At 43.8% G+C, this 12,471-nt stretch overlaps 1 protein-coding gene across 5 annotated transcripts in view; it reads right to left on the reverse strand.

The window, feature by feature from the left end:
* Positions 1 to 12,471, reverse strand: part of LOC140494201 (D(2) dopamine receptor A-like) — a 124,275-nt gene that overhangs the window by 73,659 nt on the left and 38,145 nt on the right. For 3 of the 5 annotated variants that reach the window (XM_072593357.1, XM_072593356.1, XM_072593360.1), the window contains exon 1: positions 4,824 to 4,970. The exons of the other annotated variants lie outside the window; for them this stretch is intronic. In XM_072593357.1, coding sequence (XP_072449458.1) covers positions 4,824 to 4,952 — 129 coding nt within the window. In that variant the 5' untranslated portion in view covers positions 4,953 to 4,970. Of the gene's footprint in view, positions 1 to 4,823; positions 4,971 to 12,471 lie in introns of those variants that run through there. 5 annotated transcript variants of the gene reach the window in all.

The raw sequence follows: 12,471 nt of genomic DNA on the forward strand, positions 1-12,471 counted from the left end.
AGATTGTGCCCAGCACAGAGGAGATCGGGCTCAGCACAGAGGAGATCGAGCTCAGCACAGAGGAGATCGAGCTCAGCACAGAGAAGATCGAGCTCAGCACAGAGGAGATCGAGCCCAGAACAGAGGAGATCGAGCTCAGTACAGAGGAGATTGAGCTCAGCACAGAGGAGATCGAGCCCAGCACAGAGGAGATTGTGCCCAGCACAGAGGAGATCGGGCTCAGCACAGAGGAGATCGAGCTCAGCACAGAGGAGACTGAACTCAGCACAGAGGAGATCGAGCCCAGAACAGAGGAGATCGGGCTCAGCACAGAGGAGATCGAGCTCAGCACAGAGGAGATCGAGCCCAGAACAGAGGAGATCGAGCTCAGTACAGAGGAGATTGAGCCCAGCACAGAGGAGATCGAGCCCAGCACAGAGGAGATCGAGCCCAGCACAGAGGAGATCGTGCCCAGCACAGAGGAGATCGTGCCCAGCACAGAGGAGATCGAGCTCAGTACAGAGGAGATCGAGCTCAGGACAGAGGAGATCGAGCTCAGTACAGAGGAGATCGGGCTCAGCACAGAGGAGATCGGGCTCTGCACAGAGGAGATCAAGCCCAGCACAGAGGAGATCGAGCCCAGCACAGAGGAGATCGTGCCCAGCACAGAGGAGATCGAGCTCAGCACAGAGGAGATCGAGCTCAGTACAGAGGAGATCGAGCTCAGGACAGAGGAGATTGAGCTCAGTACAGAGGAGATCGAGCTCAGCACAGAGGAGATCGAGCTCAGCACAGAGGAGATCGTGCCCAGCACAGAGGAGATCGGGCTCAGCACAGAGGAGATCGAGCTCAGTACAGAGGAGATCGAGCTCAGGACAGAGGAGATCGAGCCCAGCACAGAGGAGATCAGCCCAGCACAGAGGAGATCGAGCTCAGCACAGAGGAGATCGAGCTCAGCACAGAGGAGATCGTGCCCAGCACAGAGGAGATCGAGCTCAGCACAGAGGAGATCGAGCTCAGCACAGAGGAGATCGAGCTCAGCACAGAGGAGACTGAGCTCAGCACAGAGGAGATCGAGCCCAGCACAGAGGAGATCGAGCCCAGCACAGAGGAGATCGAGCCCAGCACAGAGGAGATCGAGCTTAGCACAGAGGAGATCGTGCCCAGCACAGAGGAGATCGGGCTCAGCACAGAGGAGATCGAGCCCAGCACAGAGGAGATCGAGCTCAGCACAGAGGAGATCGTGCCCAGCACAGAGGAGATCGAGCCCAGCACAGAGGAGATCGAGCCCAGCACAGAGGAGATTGGGCTCAGTACAGAGGAGACTGAGCTCAGCACAGAGGAGATCGAGCCCAGCACAGAGGAGATCGAGCTTAGCACAGAGGAGATCGAGCCCAGCACAGAGGAGATCGGGCTCAGCACAGAGGAGATCGAGCCCAGCACAGAGGAGATCGAGCTCAGCACAGAGGAGATCGTGCCCAGCACAGAGGAGATTGAGCCCAGCACAGAGGAAGTCGAGCTCAGCACAGAGGAGACTGAGCTCAGCACAGAGGAGATCGAGCCCAACATAAAGGAGATCGAGCTCAGCACAGAGGAGATTGAACTTTTAGCTACATTTCCTTATTTTTGTATTTTGTACCTCAGATTTCATACCTAGATAGTTTTATATCTAAGATGGCTTGTGTGAATGATGATGAGATTAGATTAGATTCCCTCCAGTGTGGAAACAGGCCCTTCAGCCCAACAAGTCTACACTGGCCCTTTGAAGAGCAACCCACCCAAACCCATTTCCCTCTGAATAATGCACTTAACACTACGGGGCAATTTAGCATGGCCAATTCACCTAACCTGCACATTTTTGGACTGTGGAAGGAAACCGGAACTCCCGGAGGAAACCCACGCAGACACGGGGAGAATGTGCAAACTCCACACAGACTGTTGCCTGAAGCGAGAAATGAACCCGGGTTTCTGGCGCTGTGAGGCAGCAGTGCTAACCACTGAGCCACCGTGCTCATTGTACATTTTTCACTGTACTCCTGTACCCCTATACCTGAGTACAATTGGCAATAAAACCTAATTCCAATTAATTGAAGCATTGAATATGAGAACAGGGAAGTATTAATGGAATTGTATAAAGTTAGCTAGGGCCACAGCTGAAGTATGATCTCCAGTTCTGGTTGTCTTGCTATTGGAAGGATGTGATTGTACCACACAGAGTGCAAAGGAGGTTGAACCAGGATAGTGCCTGTGTTACATCATAGATTCTATGATTGAGGGGTGCAACCAATCATTTTAAAGCCAACTGACATGGTAAAACAAAATCTAAATGGATCCACGTTACAGCAATATCAGGCAATGAATCCCCAACAAAGGGTAATCTGCAGTGAACAGAAGCTCATGTCAATGTCTGACAGTGCAGAGTAAGAGAGAGTTCACTTACTGGAACATAAGGTTTCTGAGCATGCAGCTGGTGACTATAAAGAAATCATTCTGCTCACAATGGCTGTTGAAAGTGTGTCAGAAAGATCATGTCAGAGATGAAGATTCTTGATGGTGTGACATGGCATGGCTCATTTGAAGGATATGTATTGTCTCCTTGGTGATGGATTGGGAACAGAGGATAGTCAAGAATGTGGTGCTGGAAAAGTACAGCAGGTTAGGCAGCATCCGAGGAGCAGGAAAATTGACATTTCAGGGCTTTTGCCCAAAACGTCACTTTCCTGCTCCTTGGTTGCTGCCTGATCTGCTGGGCTTTTCCACCACTACACTTTTGACTCTAATCTCCAGCGTCTGAAGTACTCATTTTCACCTGGGAACAGTGAATAGTTCAAACTCTGCAAGTAACTTGACAAACTTTAACACATGACAGGCATCAGCTGCCTTGGGTACCAGGAAACTATCTAAAGAAACAAGACAACCTGAGGCATTTTCACAATCTGATTTCCTTCAAATTACACTTTAGTACACCATTGTACAAATGTGCCCATCTGAAACTCTTACCCAACCTCTTTTAGCAGAGATGGTACACAATTATTTTAGATCATAAGACACAGGAGCAGAAATTAGACCATTCCACCCATTGGGTCTGCACTTCCATTTGATTACCACTGATAGGATTTTCAACCCTATTTTCCCATTTTCTCCCCAATTAGACAGTATTAAATGGTTTAATGTTGGCATAACAGTATGAGGAATTCAAGGTGCCTGTTTTAAATGATTTTCTCCCTATACAATTATAGTTCCCCCATTAGAGAGAGATGACTGGTGGTGAGGTTAATCTGACCGTCACCACATCTCAGGCAAGGGGCGAGATTGAGAAAGAACATCCTTCAGAGTGACCCAACCTGGTGCAGGAATTGAATCCATGTTGTTGGTATCACTCTGCAATGCAAACCAACCAACTGAGCTAACTGACTCTTTTACAGTAAGTCCACTGCTCGTTTCTTATATTACATTAGCTCGTGTTGTCCTTTTACCAGCCAGTTGGAGGTAAGCAGAGATAATTTGCCATCGCAGTTTATTTCCCTCCTGAGAAGGATAATATAGTTTCTCATTCTCCCACTCAAAAATTGACAGCTTACTAACATTCCCCCACGGTCACTGAGCCTTTTCAAAGCCACTGTGAATCCAATTTCCCATTTCAGCAGCGAATGTACTTAGAACTGAAATCTCCTGGTTTGCAGCTTTGTCGAGAAAAGTGGAGCTGGAAAAGCACAGCAGGTCAGGCAGCACCAACGGAGCAGGAGAATCGACATTTCAGTTATAAGCCCAAACCCGAAGCGTCGATTCTTCTGCTCCTCTTATGCTGCCTGACCTGAAGGGCTTATGCTCAAATGTTGATTCTCCTGCTCCTCAGATGCTGCCTGACCTGCTGTGATTTTCCAGTGCCACACCTTTCGACTCTGATCTCCAGCATCTGCAGTCCTCATTTTCTCCTGGTTTGTAGCTTTACTAACTCAGTCCAACTGATTTCAGGTTCAACTCCCAATCAGGAATCTAAACATTTAATATAGGTCCCTCACCATGTTGGGGGAGTGCTGCACTGTCAGAGCTGCTGTTTTATAGATGAGATATTCAACAAATGAAGTCCCACTTGCAACTTCTGTTGGTTAAGGTGGATATAAAAAAACAACACATGAAATGCTTTGACAAAGACAAAGTGGTTTCCTCATGTCTTTGCCAATATTCTTTCTTCAAATACAGCCACAGCCGATTAAGCAGTCATTTATCTGATTGCTGTCTGTGAGATTGTGCTTTTCATTTGTCAGTGTGTGCTTTACCACAGAACAACAGTGACTAGACTTTATTTTAATTGGAATCCATCCATTTTAAGATGTTCTCAATGCTATCAAAATACAAGGTCATGTTTTCCTTGAGATACTGTAACAGGACACTTTCTCACGGGGCGCCACAGGATACTACAACATATTATCTGACCCTGTGACAAATGTCAAATGATTACAAATTCTTATAGAATGTCATCCTTTAAATCCTCAGGTTAATTCTGACAGCCTCATTACTCAAGCAAGAATGTTTCAGATCAGTTTGCAATGCCCTCCCATGTACCCTCCCCATATCTTCCACCTTAACAGTATCAACGTTTTCAATTGACTTACCAAGAAAGGTAAATATGTGCATGTTTCTAGTTTGAAATCCATCCTTGAGAGAAATATAGTTCACAGTGGGGTACAAAACTTATACAATCGGCATAACAGGAATTCAAGTGAACCAAAGATTTCTCGTTTGAAAATACAGTTTGTCAATTTACATTCACCCATTAAAGTTCTTTGAAGACAGGAATCAAGGACATTTTTGGAATGCATCATTGTAACAATATGTTTTACCTTCTCCGCTGTCCTTGGCCTGATGTTCTGAAGTGAGAATAATGGTTTGTCCTGCACCAAAATCTCCATGTGTATTTTCTCTGTGACTCTCAGAGGGAGATGAAGAGATCGTAGTTTGCAGTCTGGCATTGAAAAGCATTGACAGAGCTTCATACAGCCTTTGCTGTACGCAACCTCCTGCCTCTCCATTCCCTCTCCACAACTCCCTCCCCCCCCCTCCCACCCCCCCCCCCCCACCCCCCAATCCACCTCCTCCCCCACCTTCTCCAACAGCAAACGCTCGCCTGAGAAAATCATGACATTATGCTGAGGTCAAAGTACGTCTCCAGTAATGCCATGAACTGGAACTGTCAGCTAAGGAAAATACAATGTCACTTTTCTTAAAAGCTAACTCTAATGTGTATTGATTTTTCCATATCAATTTTACTCAGTGGGAGGCATTAAAAAGACAGCATTTGGAAATTACTGTTTTTGTAATTTTCATTCTACTTCTCTAAGGAGGAGAAACAGAGAAAGGGAGCTTTCTGCAGTTGCTGTATTTACTGATTCTGTTAAGCAAGTTTAAAATCTTTCTCTGCTCAGTCTACCTTAATTTCATGCCAGCCTCCATAAGATAAACTATTGCCATCCCATACCAGCCATCCTCAAGACTTTTTAGCATTAGAAATGTTTAATGGGTATTCTCTGCTATGAACATTTACTTAAATGTTCAAGATATAACGTGTTGTTGGACATCTCAAAGCATTTACAACCAGTTATGTCCTGAAGCACACTCAGTTTTGTAAGGTAAAGGTGAAAGGGTAAAGCCACCTGGTCTTCTCATTACGGAGAGACAATTGGTGGTGATTTAACCTGAGGGTTGCCATGCTTCAGGCAAGGGAGGTGGTTGAGAAGGCAGGACCTTCATGGTAACCCAACTGGTGCAGGATCTGAGCCAATGCTGCTGGTGTCATTTTGATTTGCAAACCAGCCACCCAGCCAATGGAACTGTAAGAAACATGGATATGGGAGAAAGTGAGGACTGCAGAAGCTGGCAATCAGAGTCGAGAGTGTGGTGCTAGAAAAGCACAGCAAGTCAGGCAGCATCTGACGAGCAGGAGAATCGACATTTTAGGCATAAGCTGTTCATCAGGAATGAGGGTTACTGGATATGTTACATGGCTGAGACACGTAACACAGAGGGAAGTATCTCCCATTCCCTGGCATCATGTAATGAAAAGATTGAAAAATATAAGCAATACAATGACATAAAAAATTCAGTTTTCTTAAATGGTGCCTTGACATTCTTGCCACAGAACCGTGACCCATTTATTCCCAGCTGTTGTTATTTTTATGCCAATTTTAATTCTTCTCTCCTTTGCTGAGAATGTAGAAGGTAAGAAATTCCAAACTGCATCACGCATGAACCTGGAGGCTACAGCTTTTCAAATACAACAGCTCCTTCATCATAATGCACCTGCACGCTCTGTGATGACCATCTTCCTCGACCTTCCATCCATACCAGCTGTCATCAGTACATGACCAGACTCACCACAACATTGTGCCTGTTCTCAGAACAGTTCCCGGTCCCAGGACTGTAAGGACGTAGACTCCAGTGGGACCAAGTACCTGATTGACTGCGACCAACCTCTTAGATTTGAATAGGGCAAGTCTTTTGACTGACTGTCGTCCCAATTCCCCTCACTAAGGACTGCTTGCTTCTGACTTCCAGGTATTTACATCTTTTTAATTAATTCATAGAATCTGGGCTTTGCTGACCATTTATTGCCCATACCTAACTACCCAGAGAGCTGTTGAGAGTCAACCATTTTGCTGTTGGTCTATCGTCATATGTAGGCCAGAGTACCAAGATGGCAGATTTCCTTCTGCAAAGAACATCAATAAGCCAACTTCTTTTTAATAACAATTGACAGTAGTTACATGGTCACCATTAGGCTAGCATTTAATTTATTTAAATCAAGTTTCATCCTCTGCCATACGTGGGGTTTGAATCCACATCCCCAGAATGTTAAACTGATGTTCTAGATTATAGGCCAGTGATATTACCCCTACCCCACCATCTCCTCATCCAGTTGAAGCCCATGTCTGCTGAAAAGGTTGTTGGCACATACTGTAGGTGTTACATTGGTACTGCATGGTGACATATCCATCCCCTTGACTCTTCCCACTGTCACAAGCGCCCTCCCAAATGAAGTGTGTTTGGATGCATGCATGGCCTGGTGTGGCAGATGATTGGGAAAAGGGCTGCCCATGTCGCCAAGATCTTCAGGTTGCTGTCTGCAAAGCAAGAAATGAGTTTTCCTTCTGTCAGGGTGAGAGGTTGAATGTTGAGGCTCTGAGGGGTAGTTCTGGGCTTACAGTGTGGGGCTGTGCAGCTGGGCTTTAAATGTGAAGCTAGCCATGTGAACGCTGCACAGTGTAGAAGTAGCACGCGCTTCCCCCACCCTTCCCCACCCCCAGCTGTGTGATCACCCCCGGGAGCTTGCCTAAGAGATCGTTGTATCAGTTTTGAGGTGACGAGTGTAAGATTGTGTGACAAAAGATTGCATGAAGAGACAGAGTACAGGAAAGAGATTGAGTACTTAACAGCATGTTGTAAAGACAATAATCTATCCATTAATGTCAGCAAAATGAAAGAGCTGGCCATTGACTTCAGGAAGCAAGACGGAGGGCATGCCCCAGCTGCATCAACGGTGCTGAGGTGGAGATGGTCGAGAGTGTCAGTTCCTGGGAGTGATGGTCATCAACAATCTGCCTTGGCCCACCCTCATTAATGCTATGCTCAAGAAAGCACAACAACATCTCTAATTCTTCAGGAGGCTAAGGAAATTCAGCTAGTCCATAAGGACTCTTACCAAATTGCATAGATGTATCATAGAAAATATCCTATCTGGATGCATCGCAACTTGGTTTGGCAACTGCTCTTCCTGAGACTGCAAGAAACTACAGAGAGTCATGAACACAGCCCAGTCCATAACGCAAACCAAACTTCCGTCTATTGACTCCATCTGTATTCTCTTGGGAAAACAACCAACCTAGTCAAAGACCCCTCCCACCCAATTATACGCTCTTCCACCTGCTTCCATTGGGCAGAAGGTATAAAAGTTGAATACAAATAGATTCAAAAACAGTTCTACCCTGCTGTTATTAGACTTTTGAACAGACCTCTCAAATGTTAATGTCTATTTCTTTCTCTCTCCCTCTCTGCATGTTCTCTGCAGCTGTAACATTATATTCTGCACTCTGTTCCACTACCATCATGCATTTTGTACAGTATGGTCACACAAAAGAACAATTTTCATTGTATCTTGGTACTCGTGCCAACAGTAAATCAATCAGTCAAAGAATCAATCAATCAAAAGTCAGTTTCACCCATGATGGACTGAACACCATGAATCTCACTCAAACAAAACGGTTCAACTAAAAATAGGAAAATTCTACCTTTCAAAACAAACATAATGACCATTTTCTACCACATTCCTTGAATAGCATCTGATTCTGTTAGATTAATACAATTGTTGAGTTTGTACATTCCATGAAATGTTCACTCATAGGTGCACAGAAGTAAGATAATACCCAAATATGGCTTATAGCTGTTAGAATTACTGCTGACAGTGTGACCGCAAACGGGATTGTGGTTACGACCATTTAAACAGACCATAGACAAGATAGATTTGACAGCATCTGTGAAGAGAAACCAAAGTTAGTGGTTCAGATCCAGTGACCCTTCCTCAGAACTGATTGTAGCTAGTTCCATCAGTTCTGAGGAAGGGTCACTAGACTCAAAACGTTAACTCTGATTTCTCTGCACAGATGCAGCAAGATCTGCTGAGCTTTTCCAGTAACTTAGCAAGACCTGCTGAGCTTTTCCAGCAACTTCTTTTTTTGTTTCTGACTTACAGCATCCACAGTTCTTTCGGTTTTTGCAGAATGGATTTAAGATTATATTAGGTTCCCTACAATGTGAAAAGAGGCCCTTCGTCCCAACAAGTCCACACTGGCCCTTCAAAGAACAATCCACCCAGACCCATTCCCCTCTGACTAATGCACTATAGGCAGTTTACCAAGGCCAATTCACCTCACCTGCACATCTTTGGACTGTGGGAGGAAACCAGAGCACCCAAAGGAAACCCACGCAGACACGGGGACAGTTGTCTGAGGTGAGAACTGAACCCGGGTCTCTGGCACTTTGAGGCAGCAGTGCTAACCACTGTGCCACCGTGCCATCCACAAATGGCTTGAATATTTTATAGTTTTGGAGGTGAATGATGTGCAATTTTTCTCACACAGTGAGTAGTTAGGGTATAGAATGCATTGCCTGGAAATGTGGTGGAGGCATTCAAGAGAGGCTTTGGCTGATGTTTTGGATTTCCTGAGGAGCAGCTCCACACTCCCTGCTTCATTATTTCACTATTACCCTAGTTACATTAAATTAAGCGCATGCAAAAATAAAAGTCTGTTTACTTTATTCAAAACAATAAGCTATCAATCACAACAAATGTCTGACAGTGAATGCTAGGAGGTCATCCAATTCTGTGGGTTTTACTGAAAACTGCAGGAGTTTTGCCCTCACACTTGCTGATGTCATCAGAGACATACGATTGAATTAGCATTGTGTAGTCATGCAACATTGCAACAAGTATTGTACAACTGTTTAAAATGGCAGGAATCCTTTGTGCAGTGCTCTATCATTATACGATCTGCCTTCTTTAATTATCGTGTCTCACAGTTAAACTGCTAGCCTAGTTGACTAGATATTGTCAGTGCTGCTAAAGACAAACCTAGTTACAGAACGCACATCTCCCTCCCACTCGATGTATTCTGTATGATTAGATGGCACTTTGATTCCAATATTGGTTTGAGAAGCATTTGATTTATTCTGTATGGCATTTCGGAGCATATAAACTAACCAGACAGATAAAGATTGCACTAATGTCAGCACAAACTTTGCAACTTTGCCTTTTGTCATTGCTTATATTGATTAAATGGCCCCATAATTAAAAGATTGAACTTGAGTTGGCGTATGACAGAATAGGAACAGGAGGAGGCTCCTCAATCCTTTGAGCCTTTTCTGTCATTCCAATTGATCGAGTGTGAACTGTACCTTAACTTCATTAACCTGCCTTTTCTCCATTTGCTTCGATAGCATTCGTAAACAAATATCTTTCAGTTTCAATTTTTTGTTTCAACTGACCCCTAGTTTTTGAAGTGGGGTGTAAAAGAATTCCAGTATTTTTTGTGTAAAGTCAAAATTGTGCCCTTTCATTCTGCCTTCTCTCACCAGCTGATTGAGAAGTTATTTCAACAATTTTCATTGTGGTGGTGGGCGAATTGCTTATTTTGTGAGAATGTTATTTGTCTATATTTTGCTTTCATATGAACTGCTGCAGAATTTGTAGCAAACACAGTCCCGAGGATAAGAATTTCTCTGAATTTCTTTCTTGTCCTTAATCTTCTCAGAGCTGTTGAGTACTGTCCTTGCTGCTGGCTTTGTTATTATTTCATATTTTTCTGAAAAGAACCTTTGATTAATGACCCTAGGAAAGCATAAATGGCTGGCTGGACTATGTTAGGAGCTTGGTTGTAGGGTGGAGAAACATTGGAACATGAGGGAAAGGTTAGAATTCATGGTGGAGAAATCCTGAAGGATTAAGGAAGGAGCCCTTTCCATAGATGCAAAACCAGTATCAAGAACAATACAATTAAATAGCACCTCTAATATAATAAAGAACCCTTTACAGGAAGTTGCCAAATTTGGCACTGAGCCACAAAAAAAGAGAGATAAGATGGAAGCTTAATTAAAAAGGTAGGTTTAAAGGTGGACAGCAGGGGAAAGTTTTTGGGAGAGACTGAAATTGTGGAAGAATTCAAGAACTAGGATTGAAGGAACACTGAGTTTGTGGAGGATTGTGGATACAGATGAGGTTACAGAGATAAGGAACAAGGAAGGCATTGTAAAATAAACATGACCATTCTAAAATTTAGCATGGGAGATAGAGGACTAACCACATTGATGGGCAACAAATAAATGTGCGACATTTAGAGATTGGTGGGCACTGCAGGGACTGGGTGCAGCTTCAGTTCTATGTTTATAAGTTTCCAATGATTTCGATTTTGTTCCTTTTGCAGTGCAACCCAAAGGGCTGTTTAACTTGTTTAAAATTTTGTTTTAAAAAAAGTCCAATTTCATTAAAAAAAATGACCATGGAGAGATAAACATGCTGATGGTACTTGGGATTTTCCAGGCTTTTTTCTGCTTTGCTTTACAAGCTAAGTAAGTAATTAGCTATAGTCAGTTCTGTGAGACACACTCCCTTGGTTTTATGCTGCAGTATGTTTCAATTAATTACGTTTTTTAATAAATTGCCTTTCTGAGAATGGAATCACAATGGGAAGGAGAAAAGATCATTAAGCACAAGAATCACATTGTTCTTTTTAAAATCCTGTTCCAAAATTGACACTCGTGCCCTTTTTCAGAAAATCTCTTTCGTCGCCTCTGGGTTAAGGCCTGAGTTTAATTTCAAGTAAACTTTAAACCAGTTGGAGTCATAAAGTCACAGCAAGAAAACAGACCCTTCGATCCAACTCATCCATGCCAACCAGATATCCTAAATTAATCTAGTCCCATTTGCCAGCACTTGGCCCATATACCTCCACACCCTTCCTATTCATATACCCATCCAGATGTCTTTTAAATGTAATTGTATCAGCCTCCACCACTTCCTCTGGTAACCAATTCCACACACTCTCACTACCTTCTGTGTGAAAAAGTTGCCAGTTAGGTCCCTCTTAAATCTTTCCCTTCTCACCTGAAATCCAGCTTTTCCCCCAACCCTATCCATGCTCCTCATGATTTTATAAACCTCTATAAAATCACCTCTCAGACTCCAACGCTCCAGGGAAAACAGCCCCAGCCTATTCAGCCTCTCCCTGTAGCTCAAACCCTCCAACCCTTGCAACATCCCTGTAAGTCTTTTCTGAACCCTTTCAGGTTTAAAAACATCCTTCTTGTAGGAGGGAGACCAGAATTGAATGCAGTATTCCAAAAGCGGCCAAACCAACGTCCAGTACAGCCACAACATGACTCATAACTCTAATACTTAATGCACTAACCAATAAAGGCAAGCATACCTACTTTACTATCCTGACTACCTGCGGCTCCACTTATGACTGGGAAATGGGTTCTCGTTGCAATTTCACACACTGCTGACTTGCATGACTTTCCTCCCTCCTCCTATTTGAATTATTTGTTTGTTTTCCCAACCAGCCTGATGGATGCAACTTATTTTAATATTGACTTCATACAGTTGATTTATTTTTTAACTTGGGCCATATTGATGTTGTTATGCAGTAAGTGCGGACAATCAATACTCCGAACTGAGGTGAGTCTAGATGAGGTCACGAATTAACATTGATACTAGTCGGTGTCCATTCAGTTGCCAAAAGGTATTTGGATATTGTAGCTAAAGCAGGACCTTTTTGGCAAAAATACAAATTTCGCCATCTATTTCCCCACATTCTATATCTTCCATGTCCTTCTCCACAGTAAACACTGACGCAAAATACTTGTTTGCTATCTCTCCCACCTCCTGCGGCTCCACACATAGACTGCCTTGCTGATTTTTGAGGAGCCCTATTCTCTCCCTTG

This window comes from Chiloscyllium punctatum, chromosome 23 (genome assembly GCF_047496795.1).
Source record: "Chiloscyllium punctatum isolate Juve2018m chromosome 23, sChiPun1.3, whole genome shotgun sequence".
Lineage (NCBI taxonomy): Eukaryota > Metazoa > Chordata > Chondrichthyes > Orectolobiformes > Hemiscylliidae > Chiloscyllium > Chiloscyllium punctatum.